The 27,582-nt window shown below is 51.5% G+C and overlaps 3 protein-coding genes across 13 annotated transcripts in view; 2 read left to right on the top strand and 1 right to left on the bottom strand.

The window, feature by feature from the left end:
- Positions 1-11,602, top strand: part of CEP85 (centrosomal protein 85) — a 34,186-nt gene extending 22,584 nt beyond the window's left edge. Inside the window, 8 exon segments of the mRNA XM_006101962.3 lie at positions 2,474-2,626; positions 2,834-2,982; positions 4,057-4,168; positions 5,063-5,113; positions 8,073-8,180; positions 9,325-9,550; positions 9,909-9,919; positions 9,921-11,602. Of these exon segments, the coding sequence (XP_006102024.3) occupies positions 2,474-2,626; positions 2,834-2,982; positions 4,057-4,168; positions 5,063-5,113; positions 8,073-8,180; positions 9,325-9,550; positions 9,909-9,919; positions 9,921-10,070 (960 nt within the window). The 3' untranslated portion in view covers positions 10,071-11,602.
- Positions 11,603-12,890: 1,288 nt separating this feature from the next.
- Positions 12,891-14,368, top strand: SH3BGRL3 (SH3 domain binding glutamate rich protein like 3). Its single transcript, XM_006101961.3, has 3 exons — positions 12,891-13,053; positions 13,645-13,812; positions 13,916-14,368. The coding sequence occupies exons 1-3, from the start codon at positions 13,006-13,008 to the stop codon at positions 13,979-13,981; spliced, it is 282 nt and encodes a 93-aa protein (XP_006102023.1). The 5' UTR covers positions 12,891-13,005; the 3' UTR covers positions 13,982-14,368.
- A 558-nt stretch (positions 14,369-14,926) lies between these two features.
- The window catches only part of UBXN11 (UBX domain protein 11), a 21,707-nt gene continuing 9,051 nt past the window's right edge, over positions 14,927-27,582 (bottom strand). For 6 of the 11 annotated variants that reach the window (XM_023743412.1, XM_023743414.1, XM_023743415.1 and 3 more), the window contains 8 exons: positions 25,600-25,721; positions 18,889-19,108; positions 18,372-18,449; positions 17,251-17,368; positions 17,084-17,126; positions 17,005-17,053; positions 15,571-15,656; positions 14,927-15,500 (listed from right to left, as the gene is read on the bottom strand). In XM_023743412.1, coding sequence (XP_023599180.1) covers positions 15,068-15,500; positions 15,571-15,656; positions 17,005-17,053; positions 17,084-17,126; positions 17,251-17,368; positions 18,372-18,449; positions 18,889-19,108; positions 25,600-25,721 — 1,149 coding nt within the window. In that variant the 3' untranslated portion in view covers positions 14,927-15,067. The remainder of the gene's footprint in view (positions 15,501-15,570; positions 15,657-17,004; positions 17,054-17,083; positions 17,127-17,250; positions 17,369-18,371; positions 18,450-18,888; positions 19,109-25,599; positions 25,722-27,582) is intronic. The other 5 variants (XM_023743413.1, XM_023743420.1, XM_023743421.1 and 2 more) reach the window with 4 other exon arrangements.

Raw genomic sequence — 27,582 nt, 5'->3', positions numbered from 1 at the left:
TGAGTTTTAGGGTTAGGGATGAGTTTAGGTATAAGGTTAGGGTTTCACTTAGTGGAAGAAGTTAGATAGTTTTTGGGTTAGGGTTTAGTATTAGGGTTATTAAGAGGGTTAGGTATGATTTAGTGTTAGGGTTAGGTTTAAGTTGAGCTTAGGTATATGTTAGGGTTAAGAGTAAGGTTAAACTTGGTTTCGGTTAGGGGTAGGAAAAGTAAAAAAGAATTACTTGGCCCTAGCCAGTTTGGCTTAGTAGATAGAGCACTGGCCTGGGGACTGAAGGGTCCCAGGTTCGATTCCGGTCAAGGGCATGTACCCAGGTTGTGGGCTTGATTCCCAGTAGGGGGGCGTGAAGGAGGCAGCCGGTCAATGATTCTCATCATTGATGTTTCTGTGTCTCACTCTCCCTTCCTCTCTCTGAAATCAATAAAAATATATTTTAAAAAAATTACTTGGAGATCTTGTTTAAAATGCAGATCCAGCTTCAGTAGTTCTGGAAGGGGAGGAGGCCTGAGAGCCTACATTTTAGCAAGTTCCCAGGTGATATTGGTGCCTCTGGTACAACAAGGACTTTGAGAGGCTTGTTATGAAAGAAACTTAGCCTGGCCAGCGTGGCTCAGTGGTTGAGCGTCAACCTATGAACCAGGAGGTCACGGTTCAATTCCTGGTCAGGGCACATGCCCGGGTTGTGGGCTCGATCCCCAGTGGGGGTCATGCAGGAGGCAGTCGATCAATGAGTCTCTCATCATTAATGTTTCTATCTCTCTCTCCCTCTCCTTAGCTTTCTGAAATAAAAAAAAATATATTGAAAAGAAACTTTTAATCTAAATAATACATGTATCTAAGGTAAATAATCAAATACCAGTAAGTTTGTAATAAAAGTTGGTAGTTCTATGCCTAGTCTACTCCATAAAGGTATTCATCCTCAACTCTTCTCTTTCTCCTGAAATATACCTCTACATATATGAATAGTATTCTTTTTTTGTTCTTTTGCTGTATTTATTTACTTAAAAATATTTTTTTTTATTGATTTCAGAGAGGGAGAGAGAGATAGAAACATCAGTGATGAGAGAGAATCATTGATCAGCTGGCTGCCTCCTGCATGCCCTCCACTGGGGATCGAGCCCACAACTCAGGCATGTGCCCTTGACTGAGTCGAACCTGGGACCCTGCAGTCCGTAGGCCGATGCTCTATCCAAACCAGCTAGGGCTTATGCTGTTTTTATTTCATGGATGCAGTTAGCTTATCTCTTTGATTATATTGATTATACCTTTTGGGATATCTGCACCTACTTATAGTGTTTCTTGTTTCCTTCAGGGCTTTTTATTTTGTTTGGTGACTTTCAAGTTAGAGTCTTGGTGATCCTTGAATAAAAGGAAGTATTTAAAAGCTGGATGGAAGCTCTGGGTTCATGGTAGTTGCCTGGTAGACTTGTCTATAGTATGTCCAGACTTAAACTGTCATCTCTCTTGGGAACCCTCAAATATAAGTATCTGAATGTCTTACCTTTCTCTAGAAAAGAATCTTTAGCCTGTTCCATGGAACAGCTGGGAGCAAGAATGCTTTTAGTTGTTAGGTTCTTGACACTGAGAACAAGATGAGGTTTAGAGTCCCACCGTTCTGTACATTGATTTTTACTTGTACTTATTTTCAACCCACCACTTCACTCTCTGCCTGCTGTGGCTGATATTCCTGAGTCTGGAATCTCTCATTTGATTTCTCCAGAGATTAAGTCTCCATTCTCCTGTTGGGGAAACCTAGGGTGAGGATGGTATCCAGCTAACCTGTATATAGACTTGCAGTAAATCCCCCTATTTTTCAGATCTATGGCTGATAACCTGCCCCAGGAGTACCTGGTGCCTTCAGTACAGAGATTATTGGGAGTTGTGAAGGGCACATTGTTTTCTAAATGTTAACTCCCACTGCAGATTATAACTCCTCTGCTCCAAGTCATTTATCCCTCCATCCACTTTCATCTTCTGAAAATATATTGAAATTTCTTATATACTTTGTCTCCTCCTCTGTTGACTTTTTTTGTTGGTTTGTTTATTTTTATTGATTTATTTAGAGAGGAAGGGAGAGGGAGAAACATCTGTGTGAGAAACATTAATCTCTGCCTCCTGCATGCCCCCTACTGGCGATTTGTGCCCTGACCAGGAATCAAACCAGAATGCATGGGACAGCGGCTAGGGCCAGACAGATTATTTATTATGCAGAAGTACTTGGGCAGTTTTTGAAAACAGCCCAGGGAGCTCTTCTTCCTTGTCCTTGATTGGAAAGTTCAGGTGTGTTAACTCTGCACTTTATGCCCTAATCTCAAATGGTAAAATTTGAACCACTTCCTGCCTTCATTGTAGTAGAAATATATTTATAGCTCTAAGAACAGAGACAATGGTCAGTTAAAAAAAAAAAAAAAAGTTGATGTTCAGGTTCCTGGAGGAGTTGATGGAGATAGATTCTAGACATGTCTTTCCCTAGGTCAAGGGTCGTGATAAACATATCAATAATTTGAAAAAGAAATGCCAGAAGGAATCCGAACAGAACCGGGAGAAGCAGCAGCGTATTGAAACCTTGGAGCGCTACCTGGCTGACCTGCCCACCCTGGAAGACCATCAGAAGCAGAGCCAGCAGGTAGCAGCAATGTCTGGGCGTACCTGGGGCAAGCAGGGAGTGGCCAAACCAGGGGGACTTTCTCCGCCTCTGCTGTATGCAGTTACCCCGTGGTTTCCTGAAAAGAAAATCCCCAGTCATATCAAGACACAGCTGGACTGTAAATTTTACAAGACCCAGACAGTCTTTTTTAGTTTGTTGACCTAAGCATGGAATCCTGTCTCTCAGCTTAAGGATTCTGAGTTGAAGATCACAGAGCTGCAGGAGAGAGTGACTGAGTTGGAGAACTTGCTGGAGGAGACCCAGGCAGCCTGCAGAAAGGAGGTTGAACTGGAAAGTCTGAGACAGACAGAAGCAGAATTCTCCACTGGACATAGGTAAATATCCCTGTGAAGTTGAGGAAGTGGAGAGCTAGGTTCTGGTCCTAGCTACCCCATACTACTTGTGTGACTGCTCTAATCTCTACTTCTCTAAGCTTCGTTTTGTTTGGAGTGTGAATAATAGAAAAACGACCTATGTCTTTGAGATGGAGTATGGGGGATATAATGGTACAGTGGGAACTTGTCATTTTATCCTTTAAAAGGATCAAGCTCAGTGCCTGCCATAATAATACTGGATAATAATCCTTGAATATTTGTGTTGAATGAATGAAAGCACTGGGAAATATGTTGTCTGTATATTTGCAAAAGTAGATCCTGGTGCTGAGAACTGGGGGGTTATCCACATTTTGAACCTTGTAAGCTAAAGACTACCAGCAGAATCTGTTTCTTCTCTACACTAGGGATTGCTCTTGATTGCCACAACAGGTTCTGAGAACAAAACAAAATATCATAATGTACTCTCAGGGTGTCTTGGGAGCCTCATCCATATTAATAGCAATTTCTGAAAATGTGATGGCTGTGTTTCAACAGCTTCTTGGATCAAATCCAGTTTCTAATAGGATGGATTGGATTTTTCATCCTAATATACCACAGTGACCCTGTTGTTTATCTTAGCAGATGGGCCATGATGAAAGTGACTGTGGGGATCCATTAGGGGAGACCATTGTTTGGAGTCAGAAGTGAAGTTAAGGGACAAAGTTGATTCTGCCCCAAACTATGTATACCAAGAAAAAAGGAGATTTTTTTGTGTTTTCCAAAGTTCTACAGTATACATGTATGACTTTTATAATCTAATTACATGTGATGAATGTTTATTTTTAGATATCAAAACAAAGAATAAAAGCCTTGGGCAGGTGGCCATTGTATAGATAGATATTGGCTTCTATAAAGGGAACTCATATAGACTAAGTAGTTTCAGTGTGGCACACCTTCCATTACAACAGACCTAATGTTATCCTCAGCTGTGGCTCAGAAGGGCCTAAGTGTTTTGTCCCAAACATACAAGCAGATCAGGAGTCAGAGCCACATCCCTCTGACTTCAGACTTCTTGAAGAGGCCACTGTCTTTCAGCCTGCAAGATAAGCAGTGTATGGAGGCCAGTGGAGAAGGTCCAGCCCAACAGGAAGAAGGTCCAAAGGTGGAAATGGAGGCCTGGCAGAAGGAATGTGATTCTCTCCGAAAGGTGATTGAGGGTATCCAGGCTGTAACAGGTGGTAGGCTAAGAGGAAAGAGAAATTTGAGTATTGGGAAGGCATCATGAATTTCTGGCCCTGGGCCATCTATATTACCCAGAGCCTTTCCCTCTTTTCCGAGAAGTCACTCCTGCATAATAAGTTTGCATTTAGGTATTCATCCTTATGACAGGTAAGAAAGTGAGGGGAGGACATGCCTCTGAACATTCAGACTGGATGCTCCAAAATGGTGCACTTCGTTCATTTCTCCGGCCCTCTACAGAATCTCTGGCACTGGACAGAGATCTGACCACTGATGTGGCCCTAATTCAGCAGAGAAGGAGCAGTCCAGGGCCTGTTGGTGAGACTGATCACAAATCAGCAAAAAAGAAGACCCAGAAATAGTTCAGAGAATACCTGAGGTCTCAAAGAACAGGAAACTGGGCCTATTCAGGTCCTCTCCTTCAACATTCAGTGTGAGAAGGCTATAAGTAACAACCATTACAGCCCTGGATAAGACAGGTTTTGTTCAACTGAATTTTTAGTCATGTCCTTGATCAAAGAACAAGAATGTATGCTGGCTATATATAAAGTTAATTCCACTGGCCCACCGTCATCAGGGTGAGGTTGTCTCTCACCCCCAGTAATAAGTCCACACTCATTTGTGTGTGTGTGACTGGAGCACAGGAGTGTGAAGTTGGTTAGCCTATCGGATAAGAAATCTGGGTTGTATTTCTGTAGGTAGAGTTAACTTGTCTTCACCCTGATCTCACTATTGACTGGCTGGCTGTAGCCAGTAGAGCTAATAGCCAGACCACAGGTCCTAGTGTAGCCTCTTGCCCTCTTGCCTCCTACCTCAACACCACCATGTGCTTATAGCCTTCCTTGGTAACTTTGCCTTTCAGATTGTGGGAAAGCAACAGCAGAAGATGGGTCAGCTACACTCACAAGTACAGGTGAGCTGGAGTCCTTGGGATATGGTGGGCAGTACTTAATGGAATCTCTAGAATTCAGCCAACACTGTTCCGTTCTCTACCATCCAGTTTGTTCAGTGTTAGGAATACAACAAGAATGAGATCCATTCAGTGCTTTTAGCCTACAATCTTGTTGGGAAAGGGTTTCAGCACAATACGGTGAGTGCCATGTTCATGTTACCCTAGGGGAGCATAGAAGAGTTGGTTGAGGAGGAGGAGATCAAGGGTTTCTGGAGGTCATGACCCTTGAGGGAGGAGGAAGAATTAGGCAGGCAGAGAGGTAGAGCTGGAAGGGATGGTATTAGAGCTCCAGATAGAAGGAACAGCACAGGTAGGAACATGGAGGCATGAAACAGCAGGGTTTTGCACATGGAGCTGCAAGCAGTGTGATACTGTTGAAGTAAGATGGTGAATGGAGAACTGGGGAATGGGAAGAATTTGTCTCCAATTAAGTTAGCTTTTTAAAAAAATAAATATATGTTTTTATTGATTTCAGAGAGAGGAAGAGAGAGGGAAAGAGAGAAACATCAGGGATGAGAGAATCATTGATCAGCTGCCTCCTGCACACCCCCTACTGGTGATGGAACCTGCAACCCAGGCATGTGCCCTGACCAGAATTGAACTGTGACTCTTGGTTCATGGGTCCGATGCTCAACCACTGAGCCACACTGGCCAAGCTCCTTTTTTTTTGAAATACATTTTTATTGATTTCAGAGAGGAAGGGAGCGGGAGAGAGAGAGAGAAACATCAATGATGAGAGAATCATTGATCAGCTGCCTCCTGCATGCCCCCTACTGGGAATCGAGCCCGCAACCCAGGCATGTGCCCTTGGCCAGAATTGAACCTGGGACCCTTCAGTCCGCAGGCCGACACTCTACCCACTGAGCCAACCAGCTAGGGCAATATATTGATTTTAGAGAGAGAGGAAAGGAGAGGGATAGAGAGAAAAACATGGATTAGCTACCTCCTGCATGCCCCCTACTGGGGATATCTTGGTTCATGGGTCGATGCTCAACCACTGAACCACACTGGCCAGGCAGCTTTTATTCTTTAGGTAGGTGATGGGAATCTTCTAAAGCATTTAATTGGAGTGTGGTGTGGTTAAGTTAGCAATTCAGGCTTTTTATGGAAAAAGATTGCTCTTGGGAGAGAGGTAAAGCTGGAGGCCAGTGAACTGTTGTGAAAATCCTAGTGAGAGATGATGAAGGAACCTGGCATTTCTGTGAATTTTAGGAGGTAAAATTGAGAGGAATCAGTGACTGTCAGAATATAGCAGATTGAAGAATAAGGAAAAATCAAAGAGAACTCTTGGTTTCTATCTTGGGTCAGAGTGGGCATGTCCTTAATTGGGTTCTCTAAGAAATCCTAGGTAAAGCAGGTTCACTCAGGTTCTCTTTGGACTCTAAAAGGGGTTTCACACTAAAATGGATAAAACACACTTACTCTGAGGAGCAACAAAAGCTGCAATCCTGCCATTGCCATTATGTGGGTCAAGCGATGCCTATTTAGTTCACCTAATTCATATTTCAAGTCCTATTACAATGTAGTCAAACCAAATATAGTTAAAATCTTGGGTTTTTAGTAGAGTTTTAATGTCTATGTTTTCTGGAACCCTATGTTCCACAAAGGTTGCAAAAGCTTAACATGTTAAATGGTACATTTAGCCATGATGAGACTTCTCAGGCAAATTATTAGATGAATTTGCTGGAATTATGTGGGTTTAGGATAGTTACATTGGGTATTTCATGGTGATGAAAAAGAATAAAATAAAATAAAAATAAAAAAGATATTCTCCTGGGAAGTTACATATTTTTATTAATACAAATGGGAAAATTCATATTTTTACAATATTGTATTTGTTCAAATCAGTTACAAAATCGGGGGGAAATTGGAATGAATAGAATAAGAGGCAGAAGATAATAAATATAAATACTTCCCTCTCTCTGGCTACCCCTGCATGCCACACCACACACATACATTACTATCTAGATTTGGTGCCTATGGGAGTGTTCTCCTACCCCTTCTCATCTGTGTAAAAGCATTTAAAACAATATTGTGAGGGGCTTGGACTGTGAGCTCCTTAAAGACTGGCATTCTTTTTAGTAGCCTTAGTGCATGTCACAGTAAGTCATCAGCAAACATTGAATTCAACCTAATGGATGTTCCCTGCTCTCAAGAAAGTGATTGTTTGCCTGATAGGCGTGGCTCAGACCTGTGAACAAGAAGGTCACGGTTAGATTCCTTGTCAAGGTACATGCCCAGGTGGCGAGCTCAATCCTTGGTGTGGGGATGTGCAGGTGGCAGCCAATCAATGATTTTCTCTTTGACGTTTTTATCTCTCTCTCCCTCTCCCTCTCTTTGAAATCAATAAAAAAAATATTTTTTAAAAAGAAAGTAATGGTCTAGTGGAGGGAGGCATCATGTGTACAACCAACAAAGGCACTCATGATCTCTGAGGGCGGTATGAGTAGCAAGGTGAGGTTATGATTAATTGAATCTGTTTTGCAGATTGAGGAAAGCTTGGGTGGCCTTGGAGGAGGTTTCCTGGGTGACAGGCAGAACAGAAGAGAAGTCTGGGTGAAGGGGAAGAGGAATGAGTAACAATATTGAAGCTGGAGCCTTGAGGGATGAAGGCCAGCCAGTTATTCTGTAGGTGTGGCTAAAGTGGAGGTTGTGTGGAGGGTAAAAAGAGATACGGCTGTAAAAGTCGGTAAGGGCTAGACTGGCCTGGAATACCCTGCTGAGGAACTAGCCTCTTATTTTGTACATGGTCACTGGCTATAGGAGGGTTCCAATCAGGGCTATTCTAAAATAATCTCTTAGCAGCCGTGTGTGGGCAGGGTAGGGCTCTACTCTATAGTCCAGGCCAGAGGTGATATGGTCTGAACCAGACCTGTTACCCCTGGTGTGTTCTCCCATCACTCCTTGCCATGGAATTTAGAGCCTAGAGCAGCAAGTGGCTCAAGAAGAAGGAACAAGCCAAGCCCTGAAAGAGGAGGCCCAGCAGAGGGAGACAGCCTTGCAGCAGCTTCGCACAGCTGTGAAAGAGGTGAGCAGCATCAGCTAGTCCTGTGACCCTTCCCATCCCTACTCCCACATGAGCTCCCATGTTTAAAAGGTGCCTGCTGAGGGTTTTCTTATTGCTGTTTTTTGTTTATTTTTTTGGTTTTTTTGGCAGAGGAATAAAAAGGGACATTGCATCATCCGTTATATTAAAGGTCCTAAGCCTGTCTTAGAGTGGCCATAATTACCCAGGAATGCTTTTTGTATGTGGAAAGTCACTCTCCCTTTGTCTTCCTACAGCCACAGATTTGTGGAGTTGGGAAGGGAAGGTTCAAGAAGACTTAAACCCTCCACAGAGGGTTTGGTGGTCCTCATGGAGTAAACAGCTCATGGGGGACAACCAAGATCAATGGCCAAGACCTAAGGAGTCTGCCATTGCAAGGATTGTCACATGGCTCACTGTGGGTGAAGGGCTGGGATTGGAGGGGGAACTGTTCAGTGTCTTTAGAACAGAGATAGGGAGGGAAGCAGAGTGGGTTAAGCTGTTCAGGGTGAAAGGAGGAAAGAGACACAGGTAATACGTGAGTAACTGGTCTGTGTAGTAAGCCCAGCTCCACTGAAGTGAAGGTCCGAAAAGGAAAGATAAATTCCAGCACTGTGTTCTCCAGGTCCCCAGCTTCTCCAGCTCCCCACCCAGTGTCCACTAGCTGTCATGTCTTTATTACTTCTTTTATTCCTCTGACACCCTCTGATCAGACTGGCTGGTGGCCACTTTTGTCAGGGTGGCAGGGAGAGATTGAAACCAGTGTCTCCTCAGATTTCACAGTTCACATTAAGCCTTCTCTAATAGCCTGGCTAACAGTGTTGGCTGAGGGACTGGCTTCAGATAAAGTTCCGAGGGGCGGGAGTATCTTCTCTGGTTCCTGAACAGAAACCTGGAGGCTGATGACTCAGAGTCTGCTGGGGAGTGGTTTCCTCTCCAGTTCGGGAGTCCTGTGGGCCTGGCCTGCCTACAGGAGGAAGTAGGCCTGGAATCGAGAAGGGAGTGGGAATGCTAAGTCTGTAAGTAGGGATGGGGAGGAGGAACATCACCTGACTCATACCCTGCACACACATATATATCCACACTCAGGTACAGATACACTGCCTTTCTCTGGACCTGGGTTAATATTGTCCATCTATCCACTCAGCTTTCAGCACAGAACCAGGACCTGATTGAAAAGAATCTGACCCTCCAGGAACACCTGCGCCAAGCTCAACCAGGGTGCCCATCTTCACCAGATACGGCCCAGCTGGCATTTGAGCTGCACCAGGAGTTGGCCAGTTGTCTTCAAGATCTGCAAGCTGTCTGTAGCATTGTGACCCAGAGGGCCCAGGGCCATGACCCCAATCTCTCCTTGCTCCTGGGCATTCACTGTGAGTCTGGGACCAGTCTGGGACCCAGGAGAGGGAAATGGCTTTCATTCTCTCATCCTCATCCACCTTTCCCATCTTTATGGTAACGTGGCAACAGGGCTATGGAGGCTTGGTCACTGCCCTCTGAGAGTTTGTGTTTTGTAAAGGAGATGTTCAGAAAATCTGTTTTGGAAATAGGCATCTTTGGGGGGGTCCCTGGGCACAAGACAAGCAAAAAGTGGCCCTTAGGCAGCAAATTTTCAACCCACTATCCCCAGCTGCTTTTTTAAAAGTGCTGTGTCTCAAGACCATGGGCCTTACTCCCTCCACCTGAAAGCTTCCCTTAACTAACATTCTCTCAAAATGCTCTCCCCTCCAGCTGCACAGCACCCCAGGGACTCCACTAGATTTACAGAAGCCGGATGTAATCAGGAGGAAACTAGAAGAGGTTCAACAGCTGCGCCATGACATCGAGGATTTAAGGACCACCATGTCAGATAGATATGCCCAGGACATGGGAGAAAACTGTATCACGCAATGAGGAATGCTGGGCATGGGACAGGTTGTATTCCCCAAGGAAGGATCTGGTGTGCTGACAGCCCAGTTCAGCAGGTCCTACCCTGACAATCTCTTGCCTCCTGTTTGCTGCTATTCCCAGAGAGAAGGTGTAGAAGGGAGGTAAGAGCCTGATCTGGGGCCAGGGGCTGACTAGGGAACTGTGCCTGCCCTGTCACACACTGGCTTTGCCTTGTTGGATTGCATTTGTCCTGTCATCTTGATTCATACTGTGAGGGGGAGTTACTAATTAACTTTTGCAGGTCACCTGGTAAGTCTTCACAGACTATTCCCAGCCCCAGGCTGATGTCAAAGACAAACAGGCTGCTCACTTCCCTTCTCCATCCTTTGGGGTGGATCCACATTCATTCCCACTCCATACCTTGGTCCTGTTGTTGCCCAGAGTTCATTAGAGGGGCCTGGAAAGGCTGAGTACCAGTAACAATGGCCATTTAAGAATTCTCAGGCCCCAGCACCAGCCTTCCTGGGAGCTGAGCTGGCTTTCTGGGCTTGCTTAGGCCCAGTTCCACTGCTGCTTTCTCAGGGCTCTTGTTCTCACAGACACCTCAGGGTGATCTATTCGTTAGCATAGTACCCACTGTAATTGGAGGCCTAGGGATTATAGCCCGGGCTCCTCCATCTGTGCCATTTTATAGGCGACCCCCTCTCCAGCTGCCCTGTGGCCTTGGCTCCCTTCTTGGTTTTCAGGCCACCCAGGTAGCCCCCTTCTTGGATTTTGAGTGCAAACTCTTCCCTGTGGTTCTGGGTTTAGGCAGGATTTCCCCCAAAATACCACAGGTCAACTGTCAAGCTGCTCATCCCCTCACCCTGGGGCTGGGGCCAATGCCCAGCCCTAATTTGTGCCTCTTTTGTTGAGGGGGTTCCCTTTCCTGCTCTGGGCTCCTTGAGAGTTCGGAGTACCCAATACAGGTTAGCTTTAAGGTATAGTTTTCAGTGTTTTCTGGGTTTTTTGTTTGTTTCTCTGGGGCCTTGGAACTCTCTGCTTTCTGTTTTCTCTTGCCTCCTCGTTTAAGGAGCATCTCACAGTTGTTTGTATCTGATTGCCCAGCTGGCCCCTGGCCCCCTCAAGAGCTGGAGCCCAGCCAAGTGGAGGTCATGTGTAGGTATGGGGAACACTGAACAGTTTATAGGAGTCTCAAACAGCAAACATGAGATTCTTGCTAAGCTTTGTGCTGTCAGGGCAATATCCTAGACCTCACTCCTGGATCTGAATGAGACTCCTTAAGTGTTTTTACAAGTTGTGTTTTATTTATGGAGTGACTTATCCCTTCCATTCAGAGCAGCCTCACCCAGCCATCCCCTTAGCCTCTGGGCTCCTGCCTCCTCTCCTGAAAGCAGAACCGCCTGGTTGGTCTCCACCCGGTGTTGGAAGCCCAGCCACCATGCTCACGGGTATTTTTCCTCATAAAGTTTATAAGCAGTTATTTATATGCATTGTTGTTATGTCAACTGGTTTGTATTGCCTATTTTGATTACAAAATAAAAATTTACAGACTCCTCAGTTTTTCATTGCCTTCCATCACCACAGTCCCCTACTCCACCCCTTATTTTGGCTTGTTGAAGCCAAAGCCTGGGAGGTTAGCCAAGTTCCCCAGACAGCAAGGAGGGACCGTTAGCAGGTCCAGCCTCGTGTCTGTATCTCTACTTCTCTCTTGTTCTACGGGAAAAATTAGATCTCTTCCCACACAACTCTCTATTGGGCAAAGCTGCCGTGAATCATAGAGCAGATTTGCCACTGGAAAGAGTAATCCTCTGAGAGAGGAAGTCAACTGCCACCATGAGGAAGTGGCTTCCCCAGAGCAAGGCAGGGTGCTGTTTGCTTCGGGGAGCTAGGATTGCCTTCCTGGGGGACTGCTCAGGGGCAACATGCCCAAGCCAGGCAGATAGCAGTCTCCAAAGTTGGGTTGGTTCCTGGAATCCGCTCCCTTTGAGCTCCCTGAGTTTTTCCTGAGAGTAGGAGTGGTTTCAGAGTGCCATCTGCAGCTGGAGTTGGGGGTTGAGCTGGGTTACCTCAAAATCAGCTGTGGATCTTTTTTTTTTTTTTTTTTTTAATATTTGTAGTTGATTTCAGAGAGGAAGGGAGAGGGAGAGAAACATCAATGGTGAGAATCATGGATTGCCTGCCTCCTGCAGGCCCCCTACTGATGATGGAGCCTGCAACCCAGGCATGTGCCCTTGACTGGAATCAAACTGGGGACCCTTCATCCACAGGCTGAGGCTCTATCCACTGAGACAAACGGAGCTCGGGCAGCTGTGGGTCTTTAACAAGGAGCCCTGACACTAACTTCTTTCCAGAACTAGCAGCCTCTTGGCCTCCATCTGGCTCCTTGAGGGTGTGGCCCTGTCTCCTGCCGCCACCCTTCCTGTCTAAACCTGCATGCCATGCGTGGAGAGGAACTTTGGGCAAAGCTTTGGTGCGCCTCCTCTCCTGACGGGTTGGCCGTATTTGGTGTCCCCTGGCGGACCTTGTGAAAGGGCCCCTCGGAGCCAGGATTCCTCGCGTGGGAACTTGAGGTTTGAAAACAGCCTTCAAAGTGCAAAGCCCAGAGGGTGCGGCACAGCCAGGCGAGGCTGTGGAGGCGGCCTTTCCAGCCGTGGGGCTCTCCCCAGCAAAAACACTGCGCCCTGAGGAGAGAAAGGCCAAAGCCCGCGGTAACAGCGTGGGACGGGGTCCTGGAGCGCCCAGCCCTGGGGGGGGGGGGGGGGGGGGGACTTGCGGTGAGCTGGGCGGGGTGGCGCAGGCCCGCCCCGGCCCCGCCCCTGCCCGCGCCGCTCATTGGTCCCGAGAGCGGTGACTCGCGGGCTGAGCAGGAAGGAAACCGCTCCCGAGCGGCAGCAGCGTCTCCCGGCCGTGCAGCTGCAGCCACCACCGCTCCTCCGCCAGTCCGTCCGCCCGCAGCATGAGCGGCCTGCGCGTCTACAGTACGTCGGTCACCGGGTCACGCGAAGTGAGTGCTTGCCCGGGGCCCACTCGGGGAGAGCGTGGGCGCCGGGACCGCCCCCCGGGCGAGGGCGGGGCGGGGGCCCGCGGAGCTCCGGCACGGCCTCCTGGGTCGGCTCCCACCACGGGCCTCACGGCCCCAACGTGAGCGCCTTCATCGCGCATCCTGGGGCCTCAGCAGCCCCAGCGTGAGCTGCCCACGCCCATCCTCCGTCACTCGGACGCCCATCATCTGCACCCCCTTCCAGGCGACCCAGACCGCGTCCTTATCTTGCCCTTCTCTTTCACCGTGTGGACCTGGGAAGGGAGGGTGGTCCCTTACCAGCCTCTACCTAGGCCGACACTGCCTCCCCATCGCTGAGCTCCTGGCTCTACCCTGAGCTTGATCCCACTTCCCTTCATTCTGACTTCCCTCTCCATGGTCGGTGGTCCCTCTCTCATCCCATACCACCGCAAGCCTGTCTCATCCTCAAAAGTCCCAGTGGTCAGGACAGGGGGACAAAAGCTCCTAGCCACACTCCCTGTCTGCCCAGGGTTCCTTTCCTCCACCCCAAGCCCTCCAGCTTGCTCATAACCCCTGCCCACCTTCTGCCCCCAGATCAAATCCCAGCAGAGCGAAGTAACCCGCATCCTGGATGGGAAGCGCATCCAGTACCAGCTAGTGGACATCTCCCAGGACAACGCCCTACGGGATGAGATGCGAGCCTTGGCGGGCAACCCCAAGGCCACCCCACCCCAGATTGTTAATGGAGACCAGTACTGTGGGGTATGGGCCTGGGGGTTGGGGGTGGGGGAGTGTTATAGATGGACTCAGGCCAGAGTCAGAGCTCCAGCACTCAGGTGACCACCTCTCTCATCCCCTCCCCCAGGACTATGAGCTGTTTGTGGAGGCTGTGGAACAAAACACGCTGCTGGAGTTCCTGAAACTGGCCTGAGCCAAGCCCAGGCTGGCCAACTGCATTCCCTCCCCACATTCCCCAGCCCCCGCCATTGTGGGCCATGAAGGACCTTGTGACCAACTCCCTGTTATTCCTCACCTTCTGCCCTCGGAGCCCTGTCCCCCATCCCAAGCCCCTCCTCCTCCCTTTAACTGTAGCCCCCTCTCCTCATTCAGAGGCAGCACTCCTGCCCAGTAGTCTCAGAAATTGTCTTAAGCAACAGCCCAAGTGCTGGCTGTCTCAACCTGGCCCTGGGACTGCCACCCTGCCTGGCACTGGCTAATGGGCATCTTCGTTGGTTCCATTAGCCTGGGCTCTGCCAAAGGCCCCGCAATCCCCAACCTGGGAGCACCCTAGAGACAATTAAATGTCCCATTCCATTGGTGTCTTGTCTGTTTGGTGTTGCCTAGACATCCTGAGTTCCTGCTCTGAGCAAGGCGGGTAGGTGTAAGTCGGCTGAAGCTGTGCTCCTGTGGGCAGGGCAGGTCGGTTGAGCTGTACCCCCGTGTGGCACTTGTGTGTGATAGTGCATGTGTTTGGATATGTGTCCAGCACACACATACCTGTGTGGACCAATGGTTTCTGGAAACTGTGGGTGGGTCCCCTTCCAGTTCCTATGCATGTGATGGTCCATGACACACCTGTGCCCTGGTGTGTGGTGCACATTTGCATGTCTGTCAGTAATGTGGCTGGGCCATGCAGCTGCCTGCCTGTGTTCCAGCAGGTTGGCTCAGTGTGGGTGTGTCATGGGAATGGGTACACAGCTGTAGTTCTGCCAGTTTGGGAGCCGTGCCTTTGTGCATAGTATTGAAGTGTCCCCACCCGCTTGTGGTTCTGTGCATATCTGTGTACAGGGATCTGCTGGCTGCCCCAGCTGAGCCTGTGCTGGGGCCCGCCTTCCCTTCGCTGGATCCGCTTAACCCTTCTATGGAGAAAGAGGAACCTAGAGGACAAAGACCCAGCAGCCAGGCCTGCCAGCTGGGGCTCAAGTTACTGAGAGGGCCGGTCGGCGCCGCCCCCTCCCCGACCCAGCTGGGCCCCAGCCTCCCCTGGTGCCCAGCGGGGCTGCCCCACAGAGGAGCCTCAGGAAGCAGCTGGTATGGGGGCGGGTGCTTTATTTGGGTTGGGGGCTTGGTTGGGGGCCAGTGGCGGGCGGCAGGGCCCGGCTCGCCCGCAGTAGCAGAGCTGCATTGGGCACCAGTCCGGCGGCCTGCAGCGTGAGCTCGTCCTCGCGGTAGACTGTGGGCGGGAACACACTGAAGATCTCGAAGGCATTTGGGTCCATGCCCCTGGGGTCCGGGCAGAAGAGATCAGGTCAGTCGTGGGACCTGGGACCAGAGACCCACTGCATCCGCCATTCTGGCCCCGCACCCACCTGGCCTGCGCGAGCAGGGCTCTCACGTCACCAACAGTGTCCTCAGGCCACATCATTAGCAGAAAGGCCTGCTCGCCGTTCTCAGACTTGATGCGCAGCATGGAGAGCGGGTGCTCAGGCGACTCGGGAGACTCTTGGATCCTGCGGGCCCAGAGGCCTTCAGTGCCCCCACAGCCCAACCCCCAGGTTCTCACCTCCACTCTGCCCTCACCTCTTACGCTCAGCAGCCAAGGCAGGCGTCTCCACCATGATCTCCTGGACCGGGAGAGGCCATGGGCAACAGTTCTGGAAGGCATCGATGGAGTGGACAGCCCTGAATCCTGCCAGTCCCACCCACCCCCACCCCTAGAGGGGACTTGTTCATGACGGGGAATTGATTAAACCGTTGAGCCTAAGGGAGAGGTGGGGTGTTCTGTGTGAGGGAGAGTCCAAGCAGAGGCAATGGAACAGAAGCTTTGGGACACTGCCCCATCATCCCCCCAAGAAGACTTGAGGTCCCTAAGTCTAGTGGGGGAGACAGAACCCCACACTGATGATGACCAGGCTGGGTGCTGAGGCCAGCGTGGGTCAGGGGAGATTTCCCTAGGGAAATGACACCTGAGCTGTGACTGGAGGAAGAGGAGGAGTCCTACGAGATGGAAGGGGCCAAGGGGACTCCAGACAGCATGGGAAGGTCCCCAGGTCAGGGGAGACTTCTGAGAGGAGAGAATACTTTGGGGAAGTGTCAGTTTGTGGGACGGAACCTGGGAATCAGGTTGGACTGGAAGAAAGAAAAGGTTAGGAGTGGGGAGCGGGGGGAGAGTAAAAAGACAGGCCCAAGAACTACCAGAGGGTTCAATAAAAAGCCAAGATCAGTTTGCATTTTTAAAAGGAGCTGCTTAGGGGAGGATGGTTGGCAGGTCAGGAGTGGATGTGGGAGGTTAGACCACTGTAGTTGAGTGGGAGAGAGATTCTGGGTCGTGGGAATGGAGAGAAGGATGGGCCCAGGAGAAGTTCTGGGGACCAACAGATCAGATAGGACTTGGCAATGTGGGGCAAAGGAGGTAGAGAGTCCTGGGAAACTGAGGTTTGCTACCTGTCACAGGTGGAGGCAGAAGAGGAGGAGCAGGCTTGGGAGTGAGGAGAGGAAGATGAGTCGTGTGAGGGCCCAGAAGGGCTCTCCAGAACTGAACTGGCTATTTTGGGCTGGAACTTGGGCCCACCTCTGGCCTAGATTCTGACTTTTCCCCTCTTACAGCCACGCCCTTGCCAACCAGCTGCTCTCTCAGTCCGCCCTGAGCCCTCACCAACTCATTTCTAGAAGACAGTGGGACAGATCTGAGACACCCATCTCTCCATCTAGACCCTCCTCAGGGACCCCTGAGTCTGAGCCTCCACACAAGACACTGCTCTGGTAGGCTGGGCCAGGGTTGATGGTAAAGCCCCCAAGAAGACTGGGGGAGGTGCCCTGGCCGGTGTGGCTTGGTTGGGGCACATGCTGAAGGCAATTGATCGATGTTTCTCTCCCTCTCTCTAAAATCAATATTTTTAAAAAAAAAAGGAAATCTTGCCTTTAAAAGAGAGAGAGAGAGAGAGAGAGAGAGAGAGAGAGAGAGAGAGAGAGTGTGTGTGTGTGTGTGTGTGTGTGTGTGTGTGTGTGTGTATCCCGGATGGGGCCCCGGATGTCAATCACCTCGCCTTGACGGATCACAAATTTGGGGAGCTTGTTCAGAAACTTCTCAAATTTGGGGAGCTTGTTCAGAAACTTCTCAAGAGTCATCCTGGAACCTGTGGGGAGCGCAGTGGAAGCCTTGTAACAGGGAGGGACTGTGAGTGATGATGGAGGAGGCCACCTGGACCTTGTCCTGTACAGCACCCCTGCCACCTGGCTCAGCTTCAGGGCCAACCTCACCTGGGTGCTCCATCATGACTGAGGGCTTTCGAATCCTCTGCATGCCTGTCACTCGGCCCTCACCTGGGAATGGGTCCAGCCCATGCTCTGGGTAAACCTGATTGCGCAGGTCACTCACCTGACAAGAAGGAAGGGAGACAGCGGCGGCAGGACCAGATCTTCAGTGCTGGCTCCACCCCTATCCCTGCTTGCCCAGGCCCCAGGAATAGGCCCAAGGGATAGTCTGATGGAACCCCTATTTTACAGGTATGGAAACTGAGGCTCTGGGGCAGAGCAAGAGCTGTAGTTCATGCTGTTGTATATGTGGGCCCTTCCTGCAAGCCCTCCCTGGAGCCACAGTCCTGACATCCTCCTCGAAGCCCCTTTTGGGAGCCTGCAGGGAGGGATGAGGGTGTTAGGACAGGGCAAAGCCTTTACTGCCTATTGTTTGCAGTGCAGACCCCATCATTGCACATATCACCTCGCTTGTCCCCATGCAGGCACACCTCCTGAGCCCCTGTCTTGACATGGACCCCGGATCATGACTCCCACTATTTCCAAGCCATGGTGGTACACACTCCCTCACATGCTCTCATTGTGGAACTAACACCACCCTCTGGGACATGTGCTCCCATCACAGCGCCTTTCATCTCACACACCAGCAGGGACCAGCTCCATCTCATGTGCTTTAGCCCCAATATATTCCTCTGCCCTGCCCCTGCCCCCACAATGGCACTACCTTCCATCCCAATCAGATGGCTCCCGGAGCCTCTAGGGGGAGCCCAGCTACTTTTGCACAGGCTCCTCAGGGACTCCAGGCAGTCAAGTTGTCCCAAATGCTGGAGGAGGGGCAGTGGTTGAGGACTGTGCCTTCAGGGTGCCAGCAGGGGGGCACTGCCTGCTGCTCAGCTACTGGCTGTCTTGGCTGCTGCTGTGTCAACTGTGGCCATGGCCGCCTCCCCACTCCCTCCCCAGCCCAGCTTCAGGCTCACCTTCCTCAAGTTCATCAGATCGGGTCCCCTGAAGTGGGGCATCTGCTTCAAGACTCAGACGGGGTGATGCCTGAGGAAACTGTTTATCCCCACCACCTCCAAAATCCCCACTTAGGGAGTAGCTGACTGCTTTGAGGAGCAGCTCATCACCTTAAAGGGGACCCCATCAGGGAACAGGCGCTGGAGCTCTGCAGGGAAGAAGCCGTCCAGTATGTCTCGGAGGCATCTCTATAGGGGGGAGAGGAAAGGTAAGGACTGGGCCTCAGGCTTACCCAGTGGATCATACTCTGGCCCAGGACTTGGCAGAGGTGGGGGTGGGGGCTCTGCAAGGTTTGCATAGGACTGAGTGCCCACAGGGCAGGGGTGGGCAAACTTGTTGACTCGAGGGCCACAATGGGTTCTTAAACTGGACCGGAGGGCCGGAACAAAAGCATGGATGGAGTGTTTGTGTGAACTAATATAAATTCAAAGTAAACATCATTACATAAAAGGGTACGGTCTTTTTTTTTTTTTTTTTAGTTTTATTCATTTCAAACAGGCTGGATCCGGCCCGCGGGCTGTAGTTTGCCCACGGCTGCCATAGGGGGTAAACTGGGCCCCATCTCCCACTAATGATGAACAGAGTGGGGAGCACCAGAGGACTGTCTTCCCTTCCCCCAGCTCTTACCTGTGTGGAGGGATCATGGAACGATCGGAAGGGCCCATCAAATATCATCATGCCGTTCCGGTACAGCTTCACTGGGATGGGCTCAAGATCGTGGAGCCGTGCTCCACCGGGCATTGGTGTCAGCTGGGTGTCACTGCCTACCACCAGCTCACTGAGGTCCTTCAGGCTGGCCAGCAGCCTATCAAAGTCCACTTCAGGGGGCACCAATGAATCCGCTGCTAGAGAGGATAGACACCTATGAGCCTCTCTTCTTGGCTGCCAATGTGCCCTAGCAGCCCTGGCTCCCATGCCCTCTCCCATGATGAGCAGTGGCTTTAGCATCTCCTTAAGTGACCACCTGGGGAGGAGGAAGGACAACTAACACTAGATAATAATAGCTATCTTCTATTGAGCACATACTTTTTATTATTATTATTGATTTCAGAGAGGAAGGGAGAGGGAGAGAGAGATAGAAACATCAACGATGAGAGAGAATCATTGATTGGCTGCCTCCTACACACCCTACACTGGGGATTGAGCCTGCAACCTGGGCATGTGCCCTGACTGGGAATCGAACTGTGACCTCCTGGTTCATAGGTCGACGCTCAACCACTGAGCCAGGCCGGCTGGGCTATTGAGTGCATACTTTGTGCTCGGGGTTTAATATCTACTATCCCATTCTCTCTTCCTGCCAACCCTGTGCTGTAGGGCTATAATCAGCCCCATTTTTCAGATGAAGAAACTGAGGGTTAGGGAAGATTGATGGCATGCTTAGGGAAGCACAGAGTAAGTGGCAAGAGCAGGATCTGATCTGTCCAGGTGCTGGGTTAGCAGCTGGATTCCAAGAAGATGCCCATGTAAGGACTAGCTGGGGACAAGCACTCTGTCCATGTTAGCTGTTGTTACCAGCTCTGCCTTGCAAAAAAATGGACCTCAGGCCAACCCAGAGGCTATGAGGCAGGGGTTATTTATCTCCATTTTACACATGAGGAAACAGGCCCACAGAGACAAAAAATGACTTGCCCCAAGCCCCAAGGCAAGTTAGAGGAGGGGCTGACTCTAGGGCAGCGGTTCTCAACCTGTGGGTCGCGACCCCTTTGGGGGTCAAACAACCCTTTCACAGGGGTGGCCTAAATACATCCTGCATATCAGATATTTACATTACGATTCATAACAGTAGCAGCATTACAGTTATGAAGTAGCAACAAAAATAATTTTATGGTTGGGGGTCACCACAACATGAGGAACTGTATTAAAGGGCCGCGGCATTAGGAAGGTTGAGAACCACTGCTCTGGGGTCTGTTTCTCTCACCCACCTGAACTATGAGGAAAAAGAGGTCGTAGTGAGGACAGCTGGCTACTAAAGATGTCCAAACAGCTGCTGGGCAGAACAGATGTGGGGCAGATCGTGGGTTGTGCAACTATTTCTGGGTCACAGACCCTCTGAGAAGCTGACAGAAGCTCTGGCCTCCTATTCTGAAAAACTGTGTTGCACATACAGCTGTGCAGAAGCTTCAGAGGGTGCAGAAGGGGTGGTGGGACACCCGTGACAGATGCCAGAGCAGAAAGGGCAGAAGGCAGGGGCCTGTTCTCAGTCCTTGAAAGGACCTGGTTCCCCAGTAAGTCATCGACTAGCGTGCAATCCTCACCAAACGGTGACTGTTTGGGCCTTCTTGGAAGCTGTTTTTCACCAGGACAGCCACCCTGCCACAGGATGTGGGTCAGGGCTCCGGGGACCTAATTCCTTTCCCCACAGTGGTACAGTGGCTACACCGGGGGAAGTACAGATGTGGGTGGCCATTTCCTGTTGCCTTTGTGCTGTGGAAACAGTAGGCTCCTGGTGTCCTTCCCCTCCCTCTCCTTACGTTCCCTGCTGTTGTCGGGGCTGCACTGCCCTGGCTCGTCCTGGAGTCCCTGAGACTCCCAAGGAAAACTCACAGCACCCCGGCTATGAGTCAGAACCACGTCAGGATGCTGTTTTCCTTTAACAACTACTTTCAGAACACATTGGTAAACCTACAAATAACAACAGAAAAGCTCATCTTCAACGTCTCCCTGGTCCCTATATTCTTACAGGCGGGGAAAGTGAGGCCAAGACGACTTGGCCCAAGCAGACCCCGCCAAGCAGGGCCAGGAGGACCCTCAGATCCACTGCCTGATAACCCAGCTGCCTCCTGGGACCAGAGGGCTTTTTCTGGGAGCTGACAGGACATGGGGTGTTTGCCAGGGGAAGAGGCAGGCAGAAGCCCAGGGGAGGATGCCAAGAAGATATGAGAGCGAGTCCCGCTGGTGTGGCTCAGTGGTTGAGCATCGACCCATGAACCGGGAGGTTATGGTTGGATTCCTAGTCAGGGCACATGCCCAGGTTTTGGGCTGGATCCCCAGTAGAGAGTGTGTAGGAGGCAGCCGATCAATGATTCTCTCTAGAATTGATGTTTCTATCCCTCTCCCTTCCTCTCTCTGAAATCAATAAAAACATTTATAAAGAAATAATGAGAGGGAAAAGAAAAGTTTGCTGAGAAAATCACTCTAACATGTCTCAGCCCACGGGCAGGGCAGGTCCTGGGTGAAACACAGCGCAGGTGAGGCAAGGAGTCCCTGAGAAGGAACTGCAGCTTTGGGCAATGCAGGGCTGAGAGGATAAGACAGGAAGGGCCTGTCATCACCAACACACAGCAGGCCGAAGCCTGACCCAGTGCAGCCAGGTCACCAGGGATAAGGCAGGTCAGAGGTCAAGTGAGGCATTTATTCTCTGAGCTGCAGCTTTCCTCTGCGTGGAATGGACAGATGATGGGAATTGTCATCCTACCCACAAAATCCAACTGTCTACCGAGATAACGACTCAGGGTTGTGTTCACATCAAGCACCAGAGGCAGGTATGCCAGTCCTGTTCTGCAGATGAGGAAGCTGGGCCTCGTGAGGCAACATGCCCAGGGCCATGCAGCTTGCAGGATCGGGTGATGCTAAGCCTTTGTTCTCAGTGACCACTCGCTGCCTCTCAGTGTTGGTTCTTCGGACATTGCTCACTGGGGTCCCTTTCCAAGGAGAGGTGCAGCAAGATCATCTCTGAGGCCTCATTCAACTTTGAGGGCCCATGGTTCTATTAAAAAGGGTCGTAGGTAGGCATGGAGAGCAAGTCCAAACTCCTTGGCCCAACCCTGGGGACCTTCAGAGCCTGGGCTCTCCAGACTCCTCTCAGTGTGGTCTCCCTTCATGCTCTGGAGCCACAGTGCCAGGGCTACTGCTTCCAAGCTGTGTGGCCCTGGGCAAGTGGGCCAGCTTCTCTGGGCCTCAGTTTCCTCTTCTATAAAATAAGAACAATCACAGTCCCACCTCACAGGGTTGTTTGAGGAAGTGGTGGCAGGTGCTGTTGTGTCACTAGCCCCCATCCTCTTGCTCATTGCGGGGCTCAGGGTGCTCTTTCACCACCTCCTCTGAGAAGCCTTGCCGGAAGCCCCTTCCCCTGAGGCTGGGCCCCGGTTCCTCTGGGGTTCCTGAAGCCCCTGAGCCACTCCCTTGGCCCTTGTCACAGGTGTCACAGGCTGTTGTCATTTGGTTTGACTTTCCAACCACACCAAACACTTCTTTTTTTTTTTTTTTTAATCTTCACCCAAGGACATGTTTTTACTGATTTGAGAGAGAGAGCAAGAGAGGAAGAGGAGGAAACACTAATGTGATAGTGAAACATCAATCAGTTGCCTCTAGCAGGTGCCCTGACAGGGGCTCAAACCTGCAACCAGGGCATGTGCCCTGACCAGGAATCGAACCCGTGACCTTTTGGTGTGCAGGAGGACGCGCCAACCAACTGAGCCACATCGGCCAGGGCCCAAACACTTCTTGAACCCAGGCTAGAGCATCCAGTGTGGGCCTGGCCAAGAGAGGCTGCTGAAGCAGCAACTCAGAGATCATGCTAGGCCCAGAGAACCATGGCTATGCCCATACCCAGAGTCCTGCCCTCCCTGGGTCCATACTTGAGTGAAGGAGACAGGGTGACAATGGCATTGGTAAGTGCTGTTGTCGGGGCGACAGAGCCCAGAGGAGGGCCAGACCCTGTCACTATCAGCAGGTGAGTGGTGGGCCTGCATTGAGCTGATTCTTTGCACCTTCGCTGGGAGGACCATCTGCTGCCATGAAAGACAAGGCAGTGCCCAGCATGTCCCGTCTCCACCTCAGACTGTTGAACAGGAAATGGACCCACTATTTCCACAAACCTGCAAGTCACGCCCTGCTCTGGGGACTTGACCCACATTCACTCCTCTGCCAGGGCCACCCCCAAATCTCTGGCCCCTGCTGCTGAGCATCGCTGTCGGCTTCTCCCAACGTGCTCTGATCATCCAGGCCTGGGCACCCGGGCACCACGTACCAAGCACATGCATGTGAACATGCCAGGCTCATGGGCAAAGCACTGTGCTGAGCACTCCGGGGCATCGCAAAGCTAAGCAACAATTGGCTCAACGGTCATTGTTCATCTACCAAGTGTCAGCCAGCAGAACACTCCACATGCACTATGGCATTTGATGCTCTCAGTGGCCTAGACGTCAATCATTCTACCGATGAGGACTCTAACGCACAGCCCCTTCCCACATGCCCAGGGGCAGCTGCAGGCGGCACAGTGCCTGGCACAGAGCGGGCACTCCATGGGCATTTGTTTAAGCTGAGCCTCAGAGGGGAGAAAAGGGACAAGACACTTCAGGGACACAGCACTGGCCTGAAGGGGAAGTGAGGGTGGGGAGGAGTGTGGGCTGCCTGGGGTCTAGGTAAGGCCATTTCCAGGGCCTCAAAGGCAGCCCAAGGACAAGCCAAGTTGCTGCAGCCCATGGAGTCAGTGTGGCTGCCTGAGCAGGGGAGGGAGGTTCCCACATAAACAAAGAGGCTGGGGTTTGGGAGAAAGGGTGGTAGGGGGAGGTGGTAGCTGGCAGGGGGGAGGGGGAGAGAGGGCAGCACTGGATGGGGGGATGAGGAGCTCAGTGGGGGGTAGGGGGGGGACTGATCAGAGGGGGTCAGGGAAGGGGGTAGTGAGGAGCTCAGAGGGGGTCAGGGAAGAGGATAGTGAGCTCAGAGTTCATTGGAGCTCTCAGCCCTGGAGGCTCAATACCTGTTGTGACCAGAGCAGGACTGTCCCTTTCATGTCTCCGAATACCCTGAAGCGCCAATACCTGAGGCACCGGCAAGCATCCATTTGAGGCTCAAATGCTGGTGGGGAGGGTGAATCATCCAGCCCCAGGCCAAGCTCTCCCAAGGCTTCCCCCCTGCTGGGCCCTCTTCCCCGAGGCAAGAGTCCAGGCTCTAGGACACTTGAATGAGCCCCAGTGCAGATGCCCTGGCTCGCCATTTACTGGCCAGCTGCCCAGGCCTATGGGACATGTGTCCAACCTCTGGAGGGAGAACCAGAGCAGCAGGGCCGGCAAGAGGCCAGCTGTGTGGATCCGAGGGGCCCTTGGGGGAGGAGCAGGCTGGCACCTGGGGACAGGGCAGTGGAGGGGAGGATGGAGAGGAGCCAGGAGGGGAATCCCAGGAGCAAAAGCTGCTATAAGTGAAAAACATGGTGTTCATCTGGCAGAAGAGCCGAATGGAGCAACAACCTTCTATTCTCTGAAGAGAATAGACCTGGCTTTCAGAAACGGCCAGTTCGTTCTACAGTCCCAAATCCACGGGGCGAATCCCTCTAGATATTAGCAATTGAATTAAAAATAAAAAGTGGCACCCTGGCCAGTATGGTTCAGTGATTGAGCATCAAACATGAACCAAGAGGTCACCGGTTCAATTCCCAGTCAGGGCACATGCCCAGGTTGCCGACTCAATCCCAGCAGGAGGCAGCTGATCGATGTTTGTCATAGATGTTTCTATCTCTCTATCCCTCTCCCTTCTTCTCTAAAATTTAAATATATACATATATATATAAATAAATGTTTTTTAAATAAAAAGTGGTGTGCCCTAACTGGTTTGGCTCAGTGGATAGAGCGTCGGCCTGCAGACTCAAGGGTTCCAGGTTCGATTCCGGTCAAGGGCATGTGCCTTGGTTGCGGGCACATCCCCAATAGGAGGTGTGCAGGAGGCAGCTGATTGATGTTTCTCTCTCATCGATGTTTCTAACTCTCTATCCCTCTCCCTTCCTCTCTGTAAAAAATCAATAAAATATATTAAAAAAATATTGGTGTCCTGGCCGGGTAGCTCATTTGGTTAGAGTGTCATCCCAATACACCAAGAATTAACCAATGAATGCATAAATAAGTGAAACAACAAATCAGTGTTTCTCTCTCTCCCTTTCTCTCTCTCAAATCAATTTAAAAAATAAAAAAGTGGTGAGTCCCATAGAAGCAGGTGGCTTTCAATGGTCTGGCTATGAATGAACCTGGAAAGGGAGCCCAAGAGGGGGCTGAGCCTGGAACTGAGGCCCAGCTTTTAAAAGCAACAACTTCTGGATGGACGACATTTTGTAAACGATGATGCCTGAGAAAAATGAGGTCTTATTACACCTGTGTCTCTGGGCCTTTGAAAGATGAACAAGCAGAGTCTGAGGGGAGACCAGAGGGAGAAAGTGGCGGCAGGTTAGGTGGTCAGTGATAGAGGCCGAGGCCTTTCCCGCCTGTCGGGTGTCAGGGGTGAGGTGTGGGGGGGCACCTGTGCGTGGAGGCAGGGGCAGGAACGTGGGGTGCCTCAGGGCACCTGTGCGTGGAGGCAGGGGCAGGAATGAGCCGGCCTCTGGATGCTTCCGGCCAAAAGGAAGCTGCTGGCTTCCAGAACTTCTTGGCTGTCATCCAGTCCGTGTCATCCTCTGAGCTTGTCATGTCCTCCGAGTCCTCACGGTCCCTGGGCTCGCCCACCCACTGCAGACCATAGTCACCGAGGAACCGCTGGAGGGGGAGATGCGGGGGCACTGTCAGCTCAGGCCCTTCCCGGAAAGAGGCGGCATCGGCCCAGTCCCCGGCCTCAGGCCTCAGCTCCCAGAGCTGGCTGGGCAGAGGGGGTGGGCTCGGGGTCTTGGCCACTTTGTGGCTGTAAACTTGGGAAGCCACGTGACCTCCTAGGGCAGCGGTTCTCAACCTGTGGGTCGCGACCCCTTTGGCGGTCGAACGACCCTTTCACAGGGGTCGCCTAAGACCATCCTGCATATCAGATATTTACATGACGATTCATCACAGTAGCAACATTACAGTTATGAAGTAGCAACGAAAATAATTTTATGGTTGGGTCACAACATGAGGAACGGTATTTAAAGGGCCAGAGGGTTGAGAACCACTGTCCTAGAGCCTCAGGGTCCTCCTTACACAGCGGAGGTGACAGCACCTGCCCAATAAGCTTGTGAGGAGGACTCAGCAAGGTAATTCGCATCAAGTACCGGCACAGTGCCTGCACAAGAGCTCCGAGGGCAGCCAGGAGGGCGGTGGGGAGCCATGTGGCCCCGGCCTGAGTGGGAGGAGGGCAGGGACACCGCTCTGCGGGACCGGGAGGATGTAGCCACCCACACAGCCTCCCTGGGGCTGGGTCTCACAACTCTGCCACAGGAAAACTTTTGAATTGTCCACACTTCCTGCTGCTGGTTCCTCATCTCCCTTTCTCTCCTCAGCCCATGGCTCAGGTGCAGCTTCCAGCAACCTGCCCGGCCCCCAAACCCAGTGGGCACACTTCCGGCTTCACCTCTTGTAACACAGGCGGTTCCTTTTCAGTTTCACATTTCCAACCGTCCCCACTGAGATGTCGAACAGGCATCTCAAAATGAACTTGACCCAAATGGTCACCGCTCCCTGCCCCCACCTCCCAACCTCTTCCCCTCCAGGTCTTCCGCATTCGGCCAACAGCACCCCCCACCTGGGCCTCATCCCTGGCCGCCCCTGTGGGCCCCACCTCCCGGGCAGCTCAGATCTGTCCACTCCACTGGTCTCCTCTGCTGCCACCCTCGTCCGAGCCTCGGTCAGCTCCCTCCTGGACAATTCGGGCTGAGCCTCTACCGGCCCCCCCTCCCCCACCTCCTCCTCTAACTGAAACCTTCCTGTGCTTCCCCATTCCTGCAGAACAGAATCCAACCCCGCTCTGTGGCTGAGCCCCCCGCGGCGATGTGATCCCCACAGCCCGTCTGGCTCTCCCTCTTGCTCCCACAACCATGAGCCAAGTTTCTAGGGTGGGAGGTGGAGCTGCTCATCTCTCCAGCCTGGATTCTCTTCCCCTGAGGTCCCCTCACACCCTCTAGATCTCTTGCCCAAGGTCACCCGCAGAGTGGACCAAATCTCTCTTGTGTCACCCACTGAACAGTGTCATCATATCTGCGCTGTGTACCTTCCTGTGCACTTGTCTATGTCTCTGTCCCTTCCAGACTCTCAGCCTCATGGGGGCGGGACCACATCCACCTCCCAGGGGCTGGGAAATAGGGGATACTTGGTGTGAGTTGGTTAAGTTAATGAAGCAATAAATGTGCGAATGATATGAACAGAGGGGCTGCCATAAGAGAAGCCCCACAAGCCAGGTATGAACAGGCTGGGGGAAGGGCGCACAGCTGCGGCCGGGCCTGTGGGTTTGCTGCTGCCGCCTGAAATCAGGTTGGGGCTTTGGAAGCCAACCCTACAGGGAGAGGGAGAGGCTCTGGTGGGGCCGGCGAGAGAGCGAGGGCCCTGACAAAGCATGCCCCCCAGGACCCTCCCTGACATGTGGGTCCCTCCTGCGTGAGCCTTGCTGTATGAACGGGGCAAGGAAAGTGACCCGGGGTGACTGAGATGCCAC

Source organism: Myotis lucifugus, unplaced genomic scaffold, assembly GCF_000147115.1.
Source record: "Myotis lucifugus unplaced genomic scaffold, Myoluc2.0 scaffold_389, whole genome shotgun sequence".
NCBI classification, from domain to species: domain Eukaryota; kingdom Metazoa; phylum Chordata; class Mammalia; order Chiroptera; family Vespertilionidae; genus Myotis; species Myotis lucifugus.
Note: the sequence above shows the minus strand (reverse complement) of the source record. Positions and strands in the feature narration are given on the sequence as shown.

Excerpts from the sequence above, each read along its gene's own strand:
- SH3BGRL3 (XM_006101961.3), top strand. The coding sequence starts at position 13,006 with ATGAGCGGCCTGCGCGTCTACAGTACGTCGGTCACCGGGTCACGCGAA. Across the intron at positions 13,054-13,644 it reads CGGTCACCGGGTCACGCGAA|ATCAAATCCCAGCAGAGCGA; the intron begins GTGAGTGCTTGC and ends TTCTGCCCCCAG. Across the intron at positions 13,813-13,915 it reads ATGGAGACCAGTACTGTGGG|GACTATGAGCTGTTTGTGGA; the intron begins GTATGGGCCTGG and ends CCCCTCCCCCAG.